This window comes from Garra rufa, chromosome 25 (genome assembly GCF_049309525.1).
Source record: "Garra rufa chromosome 25, GarRuf1.0, whole genome shotgun sequence".
NCBI lineage: Eukaryota > Metazoa > Chordata > Actinopteri > Cypriniformes > Cyprinidae > Garra > Garra rufa.
In genome coordinates this window covers 1,247,145-1,273,380 of record NC_133385.1, presented here as the reverse complement: position 1 = coordinate 1,273,380, position 26,236 = coordinate 1,247,145, and the positions used below count along the sequence as shown (strand labels likewise).

Here is a 26,236-nt window from a genome sequence, read left to right as displayed (position 1 = left end):
GATTAGGTAAGATTATCGTCATAGAATATCAAGCGTTTCTATGCGCTCTTTCGTTCAACAGAGTCTTGTTTGCTAAAGTAGAAACCGTGAGTCTGTCTGTAATTCAGAGTTTCAGATCTGCTGCTGTGCAAATGATTCACTCCAGTTTCTGATTCCCTTTTATTTTCAGATGGAGGCCAAAGAGCATTCTATTACACTCCATTTAAATGTTTATTCATATATTAAAAACGTATTTTTGCACTTTGTGTTTCTGGTCATTCTTTAAGTACTTTATGCTAAAGCAGTAGAAAGCTCAATGGTTCCATTCAGCGCAGAGACATCTATGCATGTGTCAGAGTACAGGGATGTGCTTATTTATAAAAAATAAAATAAAAAAAAATGGATGAGAGGTCCAGACCGAGGTGGGCACAGAGAGCGGAGTTAGTTTGGGCAGGACGAGGTTTAAGGGATGATAGTGTTTGAACTGAACTGAAGTCCCTGATTTATCCAGATGCTGCAGGATGAAGTGTAGAGCCATGTTCATTCTATCGTCTACAGACCTGTTTGCTTGATGAGCTAACTGCAGGGGTTCTGGTGCCTTTCTTTTGTTCTTTTTGAAGACCTAGTGTACATCACCTTCACTGTGTCTTGGGGAGAGTAGTGTTGTTGATGTGAATGCAATAGAACTCATTGGGGCCGGTTGCATAAAACTGTTTTACACTGGTCTTACATGTTAGTCATCTAATTTTCTTTTAGACGGTTCTCTACTTTGTAAGCCAGTTGCATAAAATCTTAGACTGGTCTAATTTAAGACCATAAAGGTCGACTGATTACCCCATGGCTAACTTTTCCTTACAATCTATGTTGCCATGGAAACCGACTGTCAGCGGAGACAGATTTTTAATCTGAAAGATTTTCATCACCATATATTTAAATGATCTTTTTTTTTTTTTTTTTTTTTTTGTTGCACTTGGTCCTCCTCCCCTTGCTGTTTTTTTTGTTTTTTTGTTTTTCTCCAATATGCAAATATTTTCAGCAAAGGAAAACTGCGAGCGCCTACTGCCGGCCATTTTCTTTAAGATGTTCAGTGTCTTACTTTTCCTACAATGAAGTGCAAATTAGACTGTCTTACTAAAGACAACAATGTGTGTTTTTTTTTTTTTTTTTTTTTAAATGCAACAGTCTTTCAGAATCGGGGCCCACATTCTGTGCGATTCGCGAATCATTTGATTCATTTTGGGGCATTGGCTGCATTCAAAAACGCATACTTCCATACTATATAGTAGGCAAAAAGCAGTAGGCGAGCAAAAAAGTATGTTTGAATGTTCAGTATTCATAAAAGAGTAGGTGACAATTAGTAGGTGAGTGCACTAATTCTCGCGAGATTCGGACGAACGTCTACTTAAAGTGCGTTCGAATATGCCTACTTACCTACTATCTAGTAGGAAAAAAGAGTACTGCTGCGTCCCAATTCGCATACTATCCGTCCTAAATAGTATTCGAAAATAGAATTAGTATGTCCCAAATCGTAGTATGTTTGACAAAGTATTCCAAAGATTCCCGGATGGTCTACTACTTAACCTCAGAATTCGGAAGTGCGGATCAATACACACTCTAACGGCTAATATTGCCCACAACACACTGCGCCGTGAACGAGGATTCGATTAGAACTACAAACACGCATAAAAAGTGTTAAACTACAAACATGGAGGATATGCGCGACCAACGGACAGATAGAGAAAGGGGTTTGAGTGATAAATAATCAGTGTGTAACCTGATAAAAAATATATTTTTTTAAATGTTACCCTCGTTATATTTCATGTGCAGCAACATTATGAAGTTTTATAATGATAGGTTTGGTCATTAACGTTTAAATGCATAATTATGCAAACACGAGCAGAAGAGTTCTCGGCATGAAAGACTCCTGAAAGAACGTGCCTCTTCATTTCTCTCTAATACGGTAGGAAATTAAATTAAACGAAATGTAGATAATGTTAGCCAAATGTTAACTGTGATGATTGACAGGGCAGTTTAAACAGTGACAGGATTAAGCAACAGAGCGTCCGTTAAAAAAGCAGTCATGACGAAGTAGTATGTCCCAAAGCTCGCCTACTATTCTGCTACATACTCAAAAGTATGTACTTTTTCTTCACAAAAAGAGTACATACTTTTAGGGCGTAGTATAAGTAGGCGAATTGGGACGCAGCATACGTGAAGAAAGAAGTACATTCGAAACCTCAGTATTCATAAAAGAGTAGGCGAGTAATCCCCGGATGTCCTACTGCTTCAGCCCAGATTCTGAAGTGTTCATCCGATACACACTTTTCAATCCCAGGAGGCCGAAACGTCATCATCGAACGTGATTGGGAACCGCAACGAGAGTGTTTACAAATGTGAGTATTACAAACCAAAACACGGTTCCCTGTCTTAAAATCGTATTTGTTGAGCTACTGTAACGTAAACTGCTGATTTGCATAAGGTGCCAATACGTGTAACGTTAAAGTATATTTGTGATTTCGCTGTAAAACACGTTTTATTACGTATAGCGACCACATCTTAAAGATGATTACTAAATGTTTAACAACTGACAGGAACATGTTCTGAGAGAATTAAATGAGCACATCACGACATCTAAACGAGTGATGGACGTTATGTGAGTTTATGTAGAATTCTCTGTTGTTAACACTGCTTTAGATTAATGTAAATAAACACATGTACATATAGTAACTAAACATGAGTTATCTATTTCATTTGTCTAATAGTACTGTTGATAAATTCAGGAGCATTTATTGGATAAAAAGCCAATTAACACAACAGCTAGCTCATAAATGTAGTATTGAGCACACGAATCAGAGGGAGCTGAATCTTGTGTGGATGTTACAGGGACAGATGAGACAAGTATGCTTGACTGGTGAAGAGTGATTGATGAAGCAGTGCTGCCATCAAAGGCTTTGAGTGAGTACACTACAGACATCTATTTAAACCTTAAGTTGCAGTTTATTAATAATAATAAAAAAAACTTTAAGCACTTCTCCAGAAGGGGTTCAGAAAAAAATGGGCAGCTGGCAGCAGGAAGTACCTGCCGTTGACAGCCGGAAGTCAGTTACTGGCATTCGGAGGGTAGGCGGGACATGCCACTTGGCGGCAGCCAATCAGCATCGACCAACGTGGTAGCAACCAATCACATGCCACTACGAAAGACGCGAAGTTCTTCAGTCAACTTGATGAATATTTGTTACTTTGTATGTTTGATTTTAACCTTAATGTTAGCGAACGTCAATGTAACTTTGTCTACTATAGTCAATCGTTTATCTTAGTATGTTAGTGATAATTTCAAGAAGTGAGTGAGAACAAGTTCAGAGACATCTAGTGGCTGATGTGCACAATAAACCTATTATAGTGTTTTTTGTGAATATTTAACATGTTTATGAGATATAGGTGTATGTAATGACTTTTTTTTATAATAACTTTGTACCTGGACCAAGGTCCCAGACCAATCCTAATTTGAAAATATTGTTATTGTAAATAATCAATACATAATTTATAATAATTTCATCAGTTACTGTCTGAACACAACTGCTGAAGGAGTTCAGGTGTAAACTGGACATAAACTAATTATATGTTTTTAAGCAAAAATGCTTTTTAAGAAACTTAATTCTCCAAATTCTTTTAAAATCCATTTTACACGGGTAATTTTTGTTGTAAGTTCCATTTGAGTGTTGTTATTTCTATTTTTTTTTTTTTTTTTAAGAAAGAGGCTGTGCACATCAGCCACGGTGGAAGCATTCAAGGAGGAGACAATGGAAGTCGGACACTTGTAATACTGTTTACATTGTACAGGACTGACTTTGACAACATAGCAAGCCCGTTACGAATTTAAAGGCTTTATTAAACAAACCCAGTATTTCTTGAAATACTACAAATGTGAAACTGAAACTTCATAACACAGCGTAAATGATTAAAAAATAAAGGTCATTAATAAGCCCATGTACTTTTGTCTTTTAGCCAGGTCTTTAATCAGTTTACTTAATGTTTGAATATGTATATATATAATTAAAATACAACATACAGCATTTTTGGTCTCTCTATAAATTATTTACACACACACACATATTTACATATATATATATATATATATATATATATATATATATATATATATATATATATATATATATAACGTAGCCATTTAATGATACTTTTATTTGATAGATTTAATCACATAGTACACAGTAATGACTTTTTACTATTTACATTAAAATTTGTATATATTTGTTATGTTTATATATTTTTTATTTATATATTTTTTTCTTTTTTTCAGCCACTTCCTGCTGACAGCTGCCGATTTATCGCTGAACCCCCTCTCTATAATATCCCACGTTCATATTTCAGTGTATCAGAAATATTATATAAAGACATAAAATATTAACAGTTTTACAAATCTTTTAAAATGTGAGCATAAAAAAAATGTTTTATTGTTACAATTAATATTTCTTTCATAATTATGTTTTTTTCCCTATTTTAATTATTCTGTTTTGCAATGTATGATATATTATAATATTTTTTCTTCTTTTTCACAATAGTATGGTCCTGTGAAATGTTTGATCTTTTCAGCAGTTCTGTGTTATCTGTTTTTCTATTTCTGATTTAATATAGATGTATCAGAAATGATGGCATAAATCAAATAAAGGCATAAAATATATACAAATTAATAAATATTTTAGAATGTGATCAATCAAAAATATAGCATTTATTTTACTGTTACAATTAATATTTTTTAATGTATGAAAAGTGATGTAAATGCTTTTAGAAACACAGTAAATATTTACTATGGATAAGCATTTCTCTATTCTTTCCACAGCTTTGATCGTCCAATCAAACGCGCCGTTGTGTGTCAGGTGACCAAATGCGGAAGTGCTCTCGGAGGGACGCGCTGTGTTTATCAAATGTTATTCGTGTAGAATGACCCGCAAACAACCCGCTTTAACAATAACATCTATATTAGTATAAGCTAATAACCGACGGACAGCCTTTATTATGCGCGTTTATCCGGCAGGTATGTTGTGTTTGTGCTTGTCGTGTGTGAGGTTTGTGACCCTGTGAGTTTGTCCTACATTTAAAGCACAACAGTCCCTTATTTACATTCACTTCCTCACTTCTTCATTGTTTTTTAACTGAAATTAATGCTTTATTATAAATTACTTACTTTTAGTACTTTTTATTTTGCGTTTTGTTCACATGATGTTATATCCCATGTTCATATTTACTGTAATTCATTTCTGTAACTATTGTATTGTATGCAATTAATTGCAAAGGACGAATCTAAAGTTATTTTCAAGAAAACGGACAGATTTTGACAGAAAACTGACATGACATTACATTTAAATTACTGTAAACTATAAACTATTGTTAACAAATTCTGTTTTAGTTTTTCTTTATTTTCCCATTTTAATTATTCTGGATTTAATTTTTTGCATTTAATTTTTTCTGTATCCCATTTTAATTATTAAAATCAATTTTAATGATCAAATAGCATGTCTTGTCAATTAAATTTACAAAGCTAACAATTTATGGTATATATATATATATATATATATATATATATATATATATATATATATATATATATATATATATATAAACATAAGAATGTATCATTTATTATACTGTTACAATTAATATTCCTTAAATTTACAGTCTATAGTAATTATTCTTGTTTGGTTTTTTATTTAATTTTTTTTCTTTCATTTTCTAGATTCCTTTTTAATTGTTAAGGATTTAATGATTTTATTTTTTATATTATTTATATATTTATATATTTTCCTTTTATTATTATTTTCCCTTCCTAATACTGTTTCAATTAATATTCCTCAAAAAAGTTTAATGTTTTTTTTTATATATATATATATATATTTTTCCATTTTAGTTCTTTAGTTAATTGTCAAATTAAACAAAAATCAAAAAACATGTCTAATCAATTACATAGATAAAACATTAAGATTTATGGTATATTATTATTAGAATAATAAAAAAATATATACATTAAAGGAATATTAACTGTTTTATCTTTTCAGCAGTTCTGTGTTCTCTGTTTTTGTGTTTCTGATTTAATACAGATGTATCAGAAATAGTGGCATAAAATATTAACAATGTAACAAATCCTTTAAAATGAGATAAAAATGTAACATTTATTAAACTGTTACAATTAATATTCCTTTAAAAATATGAATTTCTTGTTTTTCTTAAAGCTGCAGCGTCTTGATTTGTCTGTTTTGCCGTTGTGATGCCGCTGTGGTTGACAAGCGTCTGATGGATGAGCAGGAGTTTTCCGAAAGTGTCCTGAAGAACCGTCACCATGGCTGTGGTCTGTCTGCTGGACGGCTGTGCGCTGCGTTTGTGCCACAGACCGGGATGTGCATCCAGCATCCTATCCGTGTCCCGTAAGCTGAGCTGGAGGCCCAGGAGCAGCCGGAGGTTCTGGTTCTGCAGGACGGGATCGCACTCGAACGCCTCACCCTTCAGCACATCGATGCGCCGCGGGTCGACCGACCTCAGATACCACGCGTCCCGTCTGAGGAGCGCTCTGGACTCGGTCTGGAAAGCGGCGAGCGGGACTCGAGTGCAGATTCTGTCCCGACTCAAAGCCAAGGACTCCTCCAGCGCTCCTACGGTTCAGTGTTACCTCATCCGCATTGAGATTATAGGGTTATGCTCTTTCACACAGTCTTAATTTGGTTTTTGATAGAATAGAATAGAATAGGATTGTTCAAAAAACGTGTTATTTTTCATATATTAAATGTCCAGAAGAAGTCTGAACGAGCCGCTGGTTGTAGCCGTTTACAGTGGACTTTGTAAGCTCAAATAACAACATTACACACTAAATAAAGTTAAAAACGTTAAAAAGTATATTGGGAACCCTCTTATATTTTTAATTAGATTTAAAAAAATCTATATTTTCTGCTTTCATATTCATTTTATTATATTTTTTATTTGAAATTTGAATGAATTTGCTGTGTTTTATCATTTTTATTCGATTTTGTTTTTTTTTTAATATTTGAATAATAACTTTAAGTTTTAGTTTTATTTGAGTTTTTTATAGCTTATTTAATTTTTTATTAAACATTTATTTCAACATAAATGTGTTTTTATGATTTTGGTTTTTTTTTATGGTTAAGGTTTTAATAGTTTTTGTTTGTTTTCTATGAGTTAATTTATTATTATTTTTAAATAGCTATATATATTTTCGTTAATAATTTTAATTCAGTTTTACTTTGTAGTTTTACACTGGCCTTGGAAAAATAGTTTAAGTTATATATATATATATATGTATATATAATTTTAGTTTTATAAAAAAAAATTCTGCTTTCATCTAAACTTTAGCACTTTTAGAACTTTTTATTGTTATATATATTTTTTTTTCTTTATTAATTTTAATTAAATTTTATTTTGTTTGTCTTGTTTTGCTTTGTTTAAATTAGTTTTATTACGTAAAATATTTTATTACGTTTAGGATTTAGTGCTTTTATTGTGTTTTTATCATTTTATTAGTTGTTGTTGTTGTTTTTTTAAATATGTCTAAATAGCTTTAATTAATTTTAATTCTTAGTTTTAGTTATTTTAGTACATAAGTTAAACTTGCCTTGGAGATATTTTAGTTTTTTTTACGTTAAACGTTTTTGTTCATGCCTTCATTTTAATATTTTTTGTTTTTGTTTTTAAAAATATATATTTTTTTCTTCATTAATTTTAATTCAGTTTTAGTTTGTTTGTAGTTTTCCACTTGTTAAAAACACCTTGTTAAAAGTAGTTGTGTATTATGTTATATTATATAAGATTTTTTATACAAATATATATATTTTTAAATATTTTGCATTTATTTCTTAACATTTGTCTGTTTTATGCTTCTTTTTATTTTTATTTCAATTTTTTTATCTTTATTTTTTTTAGCATTTTTACAATTTTTTGTTGGTTTTGAATATGTCTATATAGTTTTTATTAATTTTAATTCATTTTAGTTATTTTAGTTCATCAAGTTAAACTTGCCTTGGAAGTAAAAAAAAAATTATTGAACACTTATTTCAACAAAAATATGTTGTTTTTTTTACGTTAAAGATTTTAACTTTTTAGTTTGTTTTCAGGCCTTCATTTTAATGAATTTTCTTCGTTTTAAAAAGATCTATATATTTTTTCTTTATTAATTTTAATTGAGTTATAGTTTAGTGTTTGTTTAGTTTGTACTTTTTTTCATTTAACATATTTCAAGTAACAAATGTTTTTTTTCATGATTTTCATTTTTGTTTTGTTAAACTTTTTTTTTTTTTAATTTTGATTAAGTTTTAGTTATTTTAGTACATCAAGCTAAACTAAATTAAAATGAGAACTGCTGTATTGGAAACTGTTGCCTTTTTAATTTAACATTGTAACATGTAACAAAAGTATTTATTTATGATTTTGTTTTTAGTTTTATGTAACTAATAACTCTGCATCTGTTTCATCACAGGCTCCTCCCCCCACATTTGTTGCAACTGCAACTGAAATCAAAGAAGAGAAGGTGGGCAGACTGACCGAAACAGCCCCGCCCACTATCCAACAGACTCCGCCCACCACACAACAGACCCCTCCCTCAGCAGTTGTTGCGACTGAGATCCAGGAACAAAAGGAATGCAAAGTAACTGGAACAGCTCCACCCACCACACATCAAGCCCCGCCCACAAAACAGGCCACACCCCTCTTCCACCCGGGCTCCCTCAGCGTTCATCTAGGAGAGACTTATGACTATCTGTCTCAGCATATCAACTCTTACTTCAGCAGCTTGACCAAACCCGGCCCAGACTCTCAGCCAGAGACGCCTCGCACCGAACCCTCGGTCTCTCTCGGGAAAGGACTCGGGAGTCACTTGAGCTACATTGGGAGCTACATCAAGCCGCTGGTCCCCCGCTTCAAAACTGAGCCCAAAAGCGCACCGCCGGAGCAGGATAAAGCTGCTTCTGCTTCTGATGATGCTGAACACAGGGAAACCATTCAGAGCGAGGATCCGAGAGAGGAGAGAGCCAGACGTCTGCTGCTCCAGAGAGAGAAGGTACGCATGGATTCAAACATTTGCTGAGATTTCTGAACAATGATGTCTTATGATTCTGAGCAGGCACCTTAAGGCCAGACACTGCGGGAAATTAGGGTAAAAAATTAACTAATAGTTATGACCTCTCTCACCCAGTTGATTGATTACTTTGATAATTGCAAACATTTTTTGTATTACAAGTTTTCTAAAATGTTAGGTTTAAATATGCAAATGAGGCATTATTTAATGAAATATGCACTAATTTGCATACATTTCTAGAACAAAAATGTAAACTGGATGAAGTCAGTTTCAAAATACTTGTTTATTTTATTTTGACATGTTTATAGTCAAATTTTTTACAGAAGGGATTTTGGTCACTATGTGAATATCTGTTAAACTGTGATTTATTCCTGTGATCAAAGCTGAACTTTATTCTCATAGTATTTCGACTTCATTTTTTAGAAATATTTCGACTTTATTCTCAAAATATATTGACTATATTCCTGTAATATTTTGACTTATTTAGACAATTTTCGTTGTAATTCCACTTTATTCTCGTAATATTCTAGACTTTATTCTCGTAATATTTCAACTTTATTCTCGTAATATTATCGACTTTATTCTCGTAGTGTTTTGACTTTATTCTCGTAATATTCAAACTTTATTCTCGTAGTGTTTTGACTTTATTCTCGTAATATTCTCGACTTTATTCTCGTAATATTTAAACTTTATTCTCGTAATATTATCAACTTTATTCTCGTAATATTATCGACTTTATTCTCGTAATATTTAAACTTTATTCTCGTAATATTCTCGACTTTATTCACCTAATATTTAAACTTTATTCTCGTAATATTATCGACTTTATTCTCGTAATATTATCGACTTTATTCTTGTAATATTTAAACTTTATTCTCGTAATATTATCGACTTTATTCTCGTAATATTCTCGACTTTATTCTCGTAATATTTCAACTTTATTCTCGTAATATTATCGACTTTATTCTCGTAATATTTAAACATTATTCTCGTAGTGTTTTGACTTTATTCTCGTAGTATTTTGACTTTATTCTCGTAATATTCAAACTTTATTCTCGTAGTATTTTGACTTTATTCTCGTAATATTATCGACTTTATTCTCGCAATATTATCGACTTTATTCTCGTAGTATTTAAACTTTATTCTCGTAATATTCAAACTTTATTCTCGTAGTATTTAAACTTTATTCTCGTAGTGTTTTGACTTTATTCTCGTAATATTCAAACTTTATTCTCGTAGTGTTTTGACTTTATTCTCGTAATATTCTCGACTTTATTCTCGTAATATTTAAACTTTATTCTCGTAATATTATCAACTTTATTCTCGTAATATTATCGACTTTATTCTCGTAATATTTAAACTTTATTCTCGTAATATTCTCGACTTTATTCTCGTAATATTTCAACTTTATTCTCGTAATATTATCGACTTTATTCTCGTAATATTATCGACTTTATTCTCGTAATATTTAAACTTTATTCTCGTAGTGTTTTGACTTTATTCTCGTAGTATTTCGACTTTATTCTCGTAATATTCTCGACTTTATTCACCTAATATTTAAACTTTATTCTCGTAATATTATCGACTTTATTCTCGTAATATTATCGACTTTATTCTTGTAATATTTAAACTTTATTCTCGTAATATTATCGACTTTATTCTCGTAATATTCTCGACTTTATTCTCGTAATATTTCAACTTTATTCTCGTAATATTATCGACTTTATTCTCGTAGTATTTAAACTTTATTCTCGTAATATTCAAACTTTATTCTCGTAGTATTTAAACTTTATTCTCGTAATATTATCGACTTTATTCTCGCAATATTATCGACTTTATTCTCGTAATATTATCGACTTTATTCTCGTAATATTATCGACTTTATTCTCGTAATATTTAAACTTTATTCTCGTAGTATTTCGACTTTATTCTCGTAATATTCAAACTTTATTCTCGTAGTATTTTGACTTTATTCTCGTAGTATTTTGACTTTATTCTCGTAGTATTTTGACTTTATTCTCGTAATATTATCGACTTTATTCTCGTAATATTATCGACTTTATTCTCGTAATATTATCGACTTTATTCTCGTAATATTATCGACTTTATTCTCGTAATATTTAAACTTTATTCTCGTAATATTTATACTTTATTCTCGTAATATTTCAACTTTATTCTCGTAATATTTCAACTTTATTCTCGACTTTATTCTCGTAATATTTCAACTTTATTCTCGTAATATTATCGACTTTATTCTCGTAATATTATCGACTTTATTCTCGTAATATTTAAACTTTATTCTCGTAGTGTTTTGACTTTATTCTCGTAGTATTTTGACTTTATTCTCGTAATATTCAAACTTTATTCTCGTAGTGTTTTGACTTTATTCTCGTAATATTTAAACTTTATTCTCGTAATATTATCGACTTTATTCTCGTAATATTATCGACTTTATTCTCGTAATATTTAAACTTTATTCTCGTAGTATTTCGACTTTATTCTCGTAATATTCAAACTTTATTCTCGTAGTATTTTGACTTTATTCTCGTAATATTTAAACTTTATTCTCGTAGTGTTTTGACTTTATTCTCGTAGTATTTCGACTTTATTCTCGTAGTGTTTCGACTTTATTCTCGTAATATTTAAACTTTATTCTCGTAATATTTAAACTTTATTCTCGTAGTGTTTTGACTTTATTCTCGTAATATTTAAACTTTATTCTCGTAATATTATCGACTTTATTCTCGTAATATTATCGACTTTATTCTCGTAATATTCAAACTTTATTCTCGTAGTATTTTGACTTTATTCTCGTAGTATTTTGACTTTATTATCGTAATATTCAAACTTTATTCTCGTAGTATTTTGACTTTATTCTCGTAATATTTAAACTTTTCTCGTAGTGTTTTGACTTTATTCTCGTAGTATTTCGACTTTATTCTCGTAATATTATCGACTTTATTCTCGTAATATTTAAACTTTTTTCTCGTAGTGTTTTGACTTTATTCTTGTAGTATTTCGACTTTATTCTTGTAATATTATCGACTTTATTCTCGTAATATTTAAACTTTATTCTCGTAGTGTTTCGACTTTATTATTTTGTTTTTCAGGATTCACAGATGAACAGAAAGTTTAGACAGCATTTATTTAAAATGGAAATCTTTTGTATAACATTATAAATGTCGTCTTTGACCAGTTTATTTGAATGCACACTCTTCTGAACACTAGTGTATGTGTTGAGGTCTTGTTCACGTGTGACATGCTCCACATGCTGATCTGCTGAATATGATCCTCTGATGACGTCACACGTGTTTTCTAGGAAAGCTTTGTCAAAAATAAACTCCCACCAGACTCTCGTTGCTCATAACTCCGTTCTCACACATGCTGAAATCTCTCCAGAGCTCTCGACTCGAGTGAAGTTATTAGTTAGTGTTCAATCATAGAGACAGCAGCCTGACCTCAAACACACAACACAAGCTTCATAAAGCATTTGAACAAACATGAATCCAACATGAAGTTTTTTCTCCTACACTGAGCCATAAATCTCCACTTCAGCAGCACTTACACACACCACACTTTACACTTTTATCCCTGTCTATGTCCAGAAGGTTTATACAGAGGGATTTGTTCAGATAGAATTTGCTGGATTTTATACAACATTTTATTCCCTTAAAAATGCTAAAAAATACATTGTTTTCTGTCAAAGTTTTTTCTGAATTACGAAGTGGCAAAATGAGACCCAAAATCCCGTCTGTAAACACATTTGACTCTAATATGTCAAAAAAATTAAACATTTTGAATCTGACTTCATCCAGTGTTTAAAATTTTTGTTCTAGAAATGTATACAAATTAGTGAATATTGCATTAAATAATGCCTCATTTGCATATTTAAACCTAACATTTTAGAAAACGTGTAACACAGAAAATGTTTGCAATTATTAATGTAATCAATCAACTGGGTAAGTAAGATGATAACTATTATTTTTTTTAAATTTTTTTTTACCCTATTCACCTTCAGTGTCTCATCTTAATAGAATTGGTTTAAAGCAAATAAATACCAAAAACAAAAAATTTTTGGATAATGTTTGAAATATCCACATTTTCTGAGGATAAAATCTGTAGCTCTTCTCTGGAAGCTGTTATTGTCATTACATCATTTTGGCCTGTTATGAAATTGATGTTATTGTTCTTTTTAACTAGACAGCAGCAATCTGGCTCAAATACATGAATCCTTTTTTTTTTGCATTTTAATTTGATTTTTTTGTATTAAGCAAAAAGCATGTCTAGTTAATTGAAATCATGAAACTTATACAATTTGACAACAATTTATTAAAAGTTTAACAAAACATCTAAATTATTTAGGTTCCTAAGAAATGTTTTATTTTTCTTAGATTCTGTTTTGTTCATATATTTTTTTTTAAATTATCAAAAGCATCTGTATTTAATTGAATTCATAACAACTAAATTTTTAAACAGTAACAGAGCCATAAAGACATAAAACACTAATTAAATTAATCTAGTTAATCACTTCCAAAATAAAGGTTTTTGTTTACATAATGTAGGAGTGTGTACTTAGTATATTTACTTTGTGTGTATATATAAACACACACACAAACAGTATATATTTTGAAAATATTTACATGTATTATTATTGATAAATTTTAATTTTAACAGAAATACATTTTTTGTATAAACATAACATATTTTTCTTAAATCCATGCATGTGTGTGCATTTACAGTGGCTTGCAAAAGTATTCACACCCCTTCATTTTTTTTCACATTTAGTTTTGTACATTGAATAATTGAAATAAGTAGATTGCATAAGTATTCATACCCTTAACTCAGTCCATAGTTGAAGCAGCTTTACAGCCTCAAGTCGTTTTGGGTCTGATGTGACAAGCTTTGCTCATCTGCATTTGGCAATTATCTGCCATTCTTTGCCTCACAAAAAAGGGTATGAATACTTATGCAACGGGATCTTTTCAGTTTTTTACTTCTAATAAATTTGCACAAATGTTAAAAACCTATTTTTTGCTTTGCCATTATGGAGTAGGCAGTGTAGATTGATTTGCAAAAAAAAAGTAATTTAAAGTAGTTTAACATAAGGCAGCAACATAACAAAATGTGAAAAAAAATGAAGGGGTATAAATAATTTCGCAAGGCACTGTATATGTACATAATAAATAAAAAACAAGAGAGGTTTACAGTTAAGATTAAAGCACAAAAGAAGATGTGTGATTTTTAAAAGAATTTTGTTTTCATAATAATTTTATTAGTAGCAGTGCTAGTAAAACACATTCTACTGTGCAATAGTAATATATTTGTCACAATTTCTTCAAGTTAAACCGTGTTATTTTAATTCATTATCTTAATTATGAACACACTGGGTTGCAGTGTTTATTGCTCTTTGTTATTATTCTTATTATTCCTGCTGTATTTTTGCTGATCAGACTGTGTGCTAATGATGAAGATGAGGATGATGATGGTGTTGTGTGTGTTTCAGATCATCGCTCGTGTGAGTGTGGATAACCGCACAAGGGCTCTGGTTCAGGCTCTGCGGCGGGCGTCAGATGTGCGGCTCTACATCCGTCGGGTGGAGGATCTCAGTCTGCATCTGCTGGAGTTCCCAGAAACACGATTGGTGGCCGTCCAGGTGAGCCTTCACTCCATATACTGTATGTGTGCTGTAAACCACACCACAAGACCACTAAAACAGTCTTAAGCAGCACAGGTATATTCCTAACAATAGCCAAAGATCATGTTCAGTCAAGATATTTTGTAAATTTCTTACTGTTGATATATCAAAACTTAATTTTTATTAGTAATATGCATTGCTAAGAACTTCATTTGGACAACGATTTTCTCCATATTTAGATTTTTTTGCACCCTCAGATTCTAGATTTTCAAATAGTTGTATCTTGGCCAAATATTGTCCTATCCTAACAAACCATACATCAATAGAAAGCTTATTTATTCAGTTCACAAATGTCTGTCAGTAATGGAATGAAAACATGTTTCCTCTGAATGAAGTTGATTTTTCTGAGTCCACCGGCAGATATTTGTTCTTGTTTTAATAATACACTCACTTAATTTTTTTGTAGTATGTACAGCAAAATATATTTTCATATTTTGTTTTGTGAAATTAAAAAAAATAATAATTTAAATCTTAAATGTTAGATCTTAAATTTTAATGTAAAAAAAGTTTTAAAAATGTAATATTACGAGATTAACGTCGAAATTAAGAGAATAAAGTTGAAATACTCTGAGAATAAATTTGATAATATTACGAGAGTAAAGATGAAATATTACGAGAATAATGTTGAAACATTTTTAGTATGAAGTGGATAATATTACGAGAATAAAGTCGAAATATTATGAGAATAAAGTTTAAATACTCTGAGAATAAATTTGATAATATTACGAGAATAAAGTCGAATAATATTACGAGAATAAAGTTGAAATATTATGAGAATAAAGTTTAAATACTCTGAGAATAAAGTTGAAATATTATGAGAATAAAGTTGAAATATTATGAGAATAAAGTTTAAATACTCTGAGAATAAAGTTGAAATATTATGAGAATAAAGTTTAAATACTCTGAGAATAAATTTGATAATATTACGAGAGTGTAGTTGAAATATTACGAGAATAATGTTGAAACATTTCGAGAATAAAGTTGAAATATTACAAGAATAAAGCCAAAATACTACATTTCGAATTTATTCTCAAAACAATTTGACTTTATTCTTGTAATATTTCGACTTTATTCTCATAATTTCAACTTTATTCTTGTAATATTTCAACTTCACTCTTGAAATATTTCGACTTCATTCTCGTAATCTTATATATATATTTTTTTTTAAGTGGCACTTTTTTGTTTACATGTTAAAAAAACTAAATGCTCCATAATTTTGATGTGAATATTGTTTAGTAACATGAAAAACATAATTAAAATGAAATAAACAAATTCACTTCATAAAGATAAAATGAGGTGTGTTTTGACTGCAAATATCATGAGTGTGATCGTGAGGAGGATCAGTTTTAGTGGAACATGAATGTTTGTGAAGCGCTGCGGTGGGTTTTGTGCTTCTGTTGCTGTAGAGGAAGATCAGATATACACCTCTGGATAAAAGCATCTGTTAAATGAATAAATGTAAGCAGATATCTCCATGTGTTCTCTGCAGGAGCGTGCGATCCCGTGTCTGCTGCGTCTGCGTCAGGCCGGTGATGTGTGTCTGCAGGCTGCGGTTCGTCAGGCTCTGGCTCTCCTGGGATACATCGAACCCGTAAAGAAGCGCGGCGTCCGCATCCTGGCCATCGACGGAGGGGGAACCCGGTGAGAGTCTTCAGAGCCTTTAAGAGCTCCTTAAGGAGACAGAAAAATATAATACAGATCTGTGATTATTTACACTTCTAAAGGCTGTGTTTCACTTTTAACACGATCACAGTTCACAGTTCGTGTATATCAGGGATGTAACCATATTATCAATATTGTGATATCACCATAACAAAACTGTCTCCATATTATCACGCTCACATGACTTTTTGAAACGTTTTTAAAATATATTTAAATTTCTTATTCTAGCATAAAAAGGTCTTTAAAGTTGTGTTTTGGGCCGTTATGCTTTGGAACAGTATCTGTCAGACAAATGTAAACCGAAAGCACAATATGACTTTATCCCTTTCACAAGTCTGTTTTCAATACTACATTTATATAACTTTATTCTTGAAATATTTCAACTTGATTCTCATAATTTCAACCTTATTTTCAAAATATTTTGACTTTGTTCTCATTATATTTAGATTTTATTCTCGAAACATTTCGACTTTATTCTTGTAATTTCTACTTTATTTTCATAATATCAACTTTATTTTCTACATATTTAGACTTTATTATCGTAATTTTGACTTTTTTTTGCTAAATATTTTGACTTTGTTTTCATAATTTCGACTTTTCTCATATTTCGATTTTATTCTCAACAATTTGACTTTTTTTCTCATAATTTCAACTATTCTCATAACTTTGATTTTATTCTTGCAAATTTCAACTTTATTTTCGGAATACTTTGACTTTATTTCTCAAACATTTTGAGTTTTTTCTCGTAATTTCAACTATATTTTTGAAATATTTCAACTTTTTTCTCATAATTTTTACTTTGTTCTCATATTTCAACTTTATTCTCGAAACATTTCGACTTTATTCTCATAATTTTGACTTTATTTTCCAAATATTTCGACTTTTCGTAATTTCCACTTCATTCTCAAATATTTTGTTCTCATGATATTTCAGCTTATTCTCAAAACATTTAAAAAAATTCTTATAATTTCAACTTTATTTTCCAAATATTTCGACTTCGTTATTGTAATTTGGACTTTATTCTCATTATATTTTGACTTTATTCTTGAAACTATTTGACTTTTTTCCTCGTAATTTCGACTATTGTCAATTTCGATTTTATTCTTGCAAATTTAAACTTTTTTTTCGGAACATTTAGACTTTATTCTCGAAACATTTTGAGTTTTTTCTCGTAATTTCAACTTTATTTTTGAAATATTTCAACTTTTTTTCTCATAATTTTTACTTTGTTCTCATTTTTCAACTTTATTCTCGAAACATTTCGACTTTATTCTCATAATTTTGACTTTATTTTCCAAATATTTTGACTTCGTTATTGTAATTTAGACTTTATTCTCATTATATTTCAACTTTATTCTTGAAACAATTTGACTTTTTTCCGCGTAATTTCGACTATTGTCAATTTCGATTTTATTCTTGCAAATTTAAACTTTTTTTTCGGAACATTTAGACTTTATTCTCGAAACATTTTGAGTTTTTTCTCGTAATTTCAACTTTATTTTTGAAATATTTCAACTTTTTTTCTCATAATTTTTACTTTGTTCTCATTTTTCAACTTTATTCTCGAAACATTTCGACTTTATTCTCATAATTTTGACTTTATTTTCCAAATATTTTGACTTCGTTATTGTAATTTAGACTTTATTCTCATTATATTTCAACTTTATTCTTGAAACAATTTGACTTTTTTCCGCGTAATTTCGACTATTGTCAATTTCGATTTTATTCTTGCAAATTTAAACTTTTTTTTCGGAACATTTAGACTTTATTCTCGAAACATTTTGAGTTTTTTCTCGTAATTTCAACTTTATTTTTGAAATATTTCAACTTTTTTTCTCATAATTTTTACTTTGTTCTCATATTTCAACTTTATTCTCTAAACATTTCGACTTTATTCTCATAATTTTGACTTTATTTTCCAAATATTTCGACTTCGTTATTGTAATTTAGACTTTATTCTCATTATATTTCGACTTTATTCTTGAAACAATTTGACTTTTTTTCCTCGTAATTTCGACTATTGTCAATTTGATTTTATTCTTGCAAATTTCAAGGTTTTTTTTCGGAACATTTAGACTTTATTCTCGAAACATTTTGAGTTTTTTCTCATAATTTCAACTTAATTTTTGAAATATTTCAACTTTATTTTCTAAATATTTCAACTACGTATTTCAGGATTGTTTATAATAAACAATCCCTCATTATGCATAAGATCTTTGTTTTCCGAGCTATTATTGGTATTTTGGTTACAACATAATCAGTATCTGCCATTTAAATCAATGTTAACTCTTGTATTTATCTCTGAATTGCCCCGTCACAGAAAAACAAGACTAAAAATATTATTTAACACATTGAGTATATAGGTTATTTACTGTCTGCACAATAATATTTCTGTTGCTTTTCTTTAAACATATTATTATATCAGCAAAATCCAGTTTTGATCGACCCCTACTTCATATGTATTGATAAATGAGAACATGAACCAACTTCATTGTGTAAATACTGAATAAAACACATCTTTATTATTGAAACTTGTGGTTAAATGTGCCGCAGCCTGTTCAATTAAGTAAATGAATATGAGATACCTGATTGATTTTGAGGTGGTATGGGTTAAATCTGGGCATGCAGTGTTGAATGAGATGTTAAAGCTGAAATTTGGGGTGTGTTTCTGGTGTGTTTCAGGGGTCTGCTGGCCCTTCAGACGCTACAACGCTTACAGGAGCTGTCAGGAAAACCTGTCCATCAGCTGTTCGACTACATCTGCGGCGTCAGCACAGGTCTGTGTTTTCAGACGGCTGACATTTATGACCAGTGATGAGGAAAGTTACTTTTAAAAGTAATGTGTTACAATATTGAGTTACTCCCTTGAAAAGTAACTAATTACGTTACTTAGTTACTTTTTATGGAAAGTAATGCGTTACAATATTGAGTTACTCCCTTGAAAAGTAACTAATTACGTTACTTAGTTACTTTTTATGGAAAGTAATGCGTTACAATATTGAGTTACTCCCTTGAAAAGTAACTAATTACGTTACTTAGTTACTTTTTATGGAAAGTAATGTGTTACAATATTGAGTTACTCCCTTGAAAAGTAACTAATTACGTTACTTAGTTACTTTTTATGGAAAGTAATGTGTTACAATATTGAGTTACTCCCTTGAAAAGTAACTAATTACGTTACTTAGTTACTTTTTATGGAAAGTAATGCGTTACAATATTGAGTTACTCCCTTGAAAAGTAACTAATTACGTTACTTAGTTACTTTTTATGGAAAGTAATGCGTTACAATGTTGAGTTACTCCCTTGAAAAGTAACTAATTACGTTACTTAGTTACTTTTTATGGAAAGTAATGCGTTACAATATTGAGTTACTCCCTTGAAAAGTAACTAATTACGTTACTTAGTTACTTTTTATGGAAAGTAATGTGTTACAATATTGAGTTACTCCCTTGAAAAGTAACTAATTACGTTACTGAGTTACTTTTTGTAGAAAGTAATGTGTTACAATATTGAGTTACTCCCTTGAAAAGTAACTAATTACGTTACTGAGTTACTTTTTGTGGAAAGTAATGCGTTACAATATTGAGTTACTCCCTTGAAAAGTAACTAATTACGTTACTGAGTTACTTTTTATGGAAAGTAATGTGTTACAATATTGAGTTACTCCCTTGAAAAGTAACTAATTACGTTACTTAGTTACTTTTTATGGAAAGTAATGTGTTACAATATTGAGTTACTCCCTTGAAAAGTAACTAATTACGTTACTTAGTTACTTTTTATGGAAAGTAATGCGTTACAATATTGAGTTACTCCCTTGAAAAGTAACTAATTACGTTACTTAGTTACTTTTTATGGAAAGTAATGCGTTACAATGTTGAGTTACTCCCTTGAAAAGTAACTAATTACGTTACTTAGTTACTTTTTATGGAAAGTAATGCGTTACAATATTGAGTTACTCCCTTGAAAAGTAACTAATTACGTTACTTAGTTACTTTTTATGGAAAGTAATGTGTTACAATATTGAGTTACTCCCTTGAAAAGTAACTAATTACGTTACTGAGTTACTTTTTATGGAAAGTAATGTGTTACAATATTGAGTTACTCCCTTGAAAAGTAACTAATTACGTTACTGAGTTACTTTTTGTAGAAAGTAATGTGTTACAATATTGAGTTACTCCCTTGAAAAGTAACTAATTACGTTACTGAGTTACTTTTTGTGGAAAGTAATGCGTTACAATATTGAGTTACTCCCTTGAAAAGTAACTAATTACGTTACTGAGTTACTTTTTATGGAAAGTAATGTGTTACAATATTGAGTTACTCCCTTGAAAAGTAACTAATTACGTTACTTAGTTACTTTTTATGGAAAGTAATGTGTTACAATATTGAGTTACTCCCTTGAAAAGTAACTAATTACGTTACTTAGTTACTTTTTATGGAAAGTAATGCGTTACAATATTGAGTTACTCCCTTGAAAAGTAACTAATTACGTTACTTAGTTACTTTTTATGGAAAGTAATGCGTTACAATGTCGAGTTACTCCCTTGAAAAGTAACTAATTACGTTACTTAGTTACTTTTTATGGAAAGTAATGCGTTACAATGTCGAGTTACTCCCTTGAAAAGTAACTAATTACGTTACTTAGTTACTTTTTATGGAAAGTAATGCGTTACAATGTCGAGTTACTCCCTTGAAAAGTAACTAATTACGTTACTTAGTTACTTTTTATGGAAAGTAATGCGTTACAATGTCGAGTTACTCCCTTGAAAAGTAACTAATTACGTTACTTAGTTACTTTTTATGGAAAGTAATGCGTTACAATGTCGAGTTACTCCCTTGAAAAGTAACTAATTACGTTACTTAGTTACTTTTTATGGAAAGTAATGCGTTACAATGTTGAGTTACTCCCTTGAAAAGTAACTAATTACGTTACTTAGTTACTTTTTATGGAAAGTAATGCGTTACAATGTTGAGTTACTCCCTTGAAAAGTAACTAATTACGTTACTTAGTTACTTTTTATGGAAAGTAATGCGTTACAATGTTGAGTTACTCCCTTGAAAAGTAACTAATTACGTTACTTAGTTACTTTTTATGGAAAGTAGTGCGTTACAATGTTGAGTTACTCCCTTGAAAAGTAACTAATTACGTTACTTAGTTACTTTTTATGGAAAGTAATGCGTTACAATGTTGAGTTACTCCCTTGAAAAGTAACTAATTACGTTACTTAGTTACTTTTTATGGAAAGTAATGCGTTACAATGTTGAGTTACTCCCTTGAAAAGTAACTAATTACGTTACTTAGTTACTTTTTATGGAAAGTAATGCGTTACAATGTTGAGTTACTCTCTTGAAAAGTAACTAATTACGTTACTTAGTTACGTTTTATGGAAAGTAATGCGTTACAATGTTGAGTTACTCTCTTGAAAAGTAACTAATTACGTTACTTAGTTACTTTTTATGGAAAGTAATGCGTTACAATGTTGAGTTACTCTCTTGAAAAGTAACTAATTACGTTACTTAGTTACTTTTTATGGAAAGTAATGCGTTACAATGTTGAGTTACTCCCTTGAAAAGTAACTAATTACGTTACTTAGTTACTTTTTATGGAAAGTAATGCGTTACAATGTTGAGTTACTCTCTTGAAAAGTAACTAATTACGTTACTTAGTTACGTTTTATGGAAAGTAATGTGTTACATGTGTTACATACGAATTTTTGTCAAATGTAAAAGCCTTTTCACAGCAAAAGCCTCAGGTTTAGAGAAAAGTAGATTGACGTCTGTATAGTAGACCACAGAAGAACAAATGTCAACTCTTCAGTGATAAAAAAAAGGAAAACAAATGTTCGATTATCTTGAGTAGTTTTTGCTTATTAGTATGGATGAATTGGATCATCGAAGGTCAGCAGCAAAGACATCGGTTAATAAAATGGGATTAAATATAATAAAGGATATTTGTATTATTTCGGGGGGTAAAAGTTTGGGAACGCATTACTTTTTAATTGACAAGAAAAAATCTGAGTTACTTTTTCAAATAAGTAATGCCAGTTAACTCAGATATTTTCTTGTCAATTAAAAAGTAATGCTTTACCAAACTTTGAACGAGGCGTTTGTTGTTACAAAAGGTTTCTTTTTTTGAATAAATGCTGTTCTTTTTAACATTTTATTTATCAAAGAAGTGAAAAAGTATCAACGGTTCCAAATAAATAATAAATCAGTATATTAGAATGATTTCTGAAGGATCATGTGACGCTGAAGACTGCAGTAATGATGCTGAAAATACAGCTTTACATCACAAGAATAAATTAAATTTTAAAGTATATTAAAATAGAAAGCCGCTATTTTAAATTGCATTAATTATTTCACAATAATATTTTTTTTTTCTGTATTTTTAATCAAATAGATGTAGCCTCGATAAGCAGAAAAGTCTCCTTTAAAAAGCATTAAAAGTCTTACTGATACCAAACTTTGAACAATGTGTTTATTGTTACAAAAGTTGTCTATTTTAAACAAATGCTGTTCTTTTTAACATTTATCAAAGAAGTGAAAAAGGTATCAACATTATTTTAAATTGCATTAATTATTTTACAATCTTACAGTTTTTTTTCTTTATTTTTATTTAAATAAATATTTATTTTAATTTATTAATAAAAAAAAATTAATTCACAAATATTTTCATTATTTATCTATTTTAATTTATTTTAGTTTGATTATTTTTAAAATGTACAAATACTTTCACTATTTATATTTGAATTTATTTATTTTTTTGTTTGATTATAATATTTTTTAATTTACTAATATTTTCATTATTGATCTATTTTGCTTTTTTTTATTTACAAATACTTTCATTATTTATACACTTTAGTTTACGTTTTTTGTTTATGTTTTTTGTATTTTTTTTTATTCACAAATATTGTCATTATCTATTTAAAATTTTTTTTTTTTACAAATACTTTTTACCATTTATATTTTAATTTATTTAATTTTTTTGTTTTACAACAAAAGTCTAATTTAAAAATCTTACTGAGCAGCAGTGTATATGAACGGCGAATAATTGAAGCCGATAGTTTGATGATTGTTTGCGTCTCCTCAGGTTCGATTCTGGGCTTCATGCTGGGTGTCTTCCAGATCCCGCTGAAGGACTGTGAGGATCTCTACAGGAAGCTGAGCTCTGACGTCTTCAAGCAGAACGTGATCGTGGGCACCATGAAGATGAGCTGGAGTCACGCTTTCTACGACAGCCAGATCTGGGAGAAAGTGCTGAAGTGAGTGTCTGAAAGCTTCACAAATATCTGGTGTTTCCTGAAAACTGATTGTTCCTCTGAACCTCCACACAGGGAGAAGATGGGCTGGGACCTGCTGATCGAGACGACTCGAGACCCAGACTGCCCTAAAGTACGCCAGCGAACACTTCCTTCACTTCTGAACTCATGAGTGAACACTGACACAACTGGGGAAGCAGATTAGTCATGGGAAACAAGTTTGAAATACATTCATGAAGAAGTACAAATAATGATTAAAATAAATAAATAAAATAATTAAAATAGAAAAACTGTGTTAAAACAAAAATGTAAAAATAATTTGTGAATTTAATAAAATAAATTGAAACTGAAATAAATACACAATTTTTAATAAAAAAACAACAGCAATGTCAAATGTGTATATATGAAAAAATATATATAAAATAAAAAATATTTAATAGGAAAAGCCAACATTTCTAATTTTGTTTTACTCAAGTTCATGAATAGTTCAAAACATCGATTAAAAATAGATAATGAAAATATTTGTAAATTAAGAGAAATAATAAAAAAGCAAAAAAAAAAAAAAAAAAATTAAAATAATGATTTTTTTGTGAACCAAAAAAAAAAGAATAAATTAAATAATGAAAATATTTGTAAATTAAAAAATAAAAAAATTGAATGGAGGCAGATTGGCGAATATATATATATATAAATTCAACAACAGAGGGTTAAAATGCTACAGATTAATGTAGCTTCACATTTTTACATTTTCATGATTTCTGCAGATGCTGTGACAGTCAATTTAAGACGTTTTTTTAGTTTTCAGGTTTTTTTTTTAGTTTTTTTATTTACAAATTTTCATTATCTATTTGAATTTATTTTTAATTTAATTTATTTTAATGTCAATTTAATTTACAAATGTTTTCATTATTTATCTATCCTAATTTATTACGTGTTTTTGTTTTATTATTTTTACATTTACAAATATATTTTTAATTATTTTTCTAATTTAATTTGTTTTGATTTATTTTATTTTGTATTATGTTTATTTAATTTACAAATATTTTCATTATTTATCTGTACTAATTTATTTTTTAATTTTGTGTTTTATTATGTTTACATTTACAAATATTTTCATTACTTTTTCTATTTAAATTTTTTTTTTGGATTTATTAATTTTTTTAATTATGTTTATTTATTTTTCAAATATTTTCAATACTTTCAAATATTTTCATTGTTTTATTATTTTTACATTTACAAGTATTTTCATTACCTTTTCAATTTTAATTTGATTTTATTTTTTATGTTTATTTAATTAACAAATATGTTCATTATTTATCTATCCTAATTTATGTTTAAATTTTTTGTTTTATTATTTTTACATTTACAAATATTTTCATTATCAATTTTAATAGATTAAAATACACACACAATATAGAAATATATTTTTCTGTACATACTACAAAAAATGAGTTTATGATTGAGATATATTTACATGTGAAACTCTTTCTTGTTGCTCTGCTTCTGTTGTGGGATAAAGCTTTGAACCACTGTATCAGCTCTTCTTCATATTTTGACCCGCATGGACTGATTTCTGTAGGGCCAACACTAGAGGACACTGTTTCCTTAAGTATCCTGTCTAAAACAAACATCCAGCACTCAGAATATTTACCTGGCAAGTCTTTTGCTTGCACACATCCCAAGTACCGCAGGGCATCCTTGTAATACAGTGTGTGGTTCAAATGAAGTTCTTAGACGTTTAAAATGCTCGAGATTATTGTAGCTTCACATTTTTACATTTGTATGATTTCGGCCGGTTTTATGAGGGTAAATTTAAGACCTTTTAAAGGAAACGTAAGTAAGTAAATGCATACATACACATATAAAAAAGTTAGATTAAAAAGGTAAATAATGAACATATTTGTAAATTACAAAAGAACAAAACAGAAAAATAAATTGAAATGTAAAAAATAATAAAACAAAAAAGTTAAAAATAAATAACGATAGATAAATAATGAAACATTTTATGTAAATGTAAATAAAAAACTAAATTAAAATGGATAAATAATTAAAATATTTGCAAATATAAAATAATACAAAAGGTAAAAAAAAAACATAAAAAATAAATTTAAAATAATGAAAATATTTGCAAATTTAAAAAAATAATAAAAATAAATAAATAAATAAGGATTGATAAATAATTAAAATATTTGTAAATAAAAAAAGAACAAAAAATAGAAAGGAAAAAAAAAAATTTTGGGAAAATAATAAAACAAAATGTGATAAAATTTAAAATAAATTTAAATAGATAATGAAAATATTTGCAAATGTAAAAAAAAAATATATTTTTTTTTAAAATAAAATTAAAAATAATAGTGAAATAGTTGATAAATATTTGTAAATAAACCAAAATACATTTTTTTTTAATGAATTAAAATAGTTAAATAATGAAAATATTTGCATTTTAAGAAAAAAAATAAAACAAAAAAAATAAATTAATATGTAAATAATGAAAATATTTGTAATATAGATACAACTTTTTGAAAATCTGGAATCTGAGGGTGC

The 26,236-nt window shown here is 29.1% G+C and overlaps 1 protein-coding gene across 1 annotated transcript in view; it reads left to right on the top strand.

Moving 5' to 3' along the window:
* Nucleotides 1–6,284: 6,284 nt before the first annotated feature.
* LOC141301808 (calcium-independent phospholipase A2-gamma) overlaps nucleotides 6,285–26,236 on the top strand; it is a 37,995-nt gene continuing 18,043 nt past the window's right edge. The window contains exons 1-7 of the mRNA XM_073832004.1: nucleotides 6,285–6,649; nucleotides 8,480–9,058; nucleotides 14,580–14,729; nucleotides 16,261–16,412; nucleotides 19,116–19,210; nucleotides 23,524–23,695; nucleotides 23,768–23,825. Coding sequence (XP_073688105.1) covers nucleotides 6,335–6,649; nucleotides 8,480–9,058; nucleotides 14,580–14,729; nucleotides 16,261–16,412; nucleotides 19,116–19,210; nucleotides 23,524–23,695; nucleotides 23,768–23,825 — 1,521 coding nt within the window. The 5' untranslated portion in view covers nucleotides 6,285–6,334. The remainder of the gene's footprint in view (nucleotides 6,650–8,479; nucleotides 9,059–14,579; nucleotides 14,730–16,260; nucleotides 16,413–19,115; nucleotides 19,211–23,523; nucleotides 23,696–23,767; nucleotides 23,826–26,236) is intronic.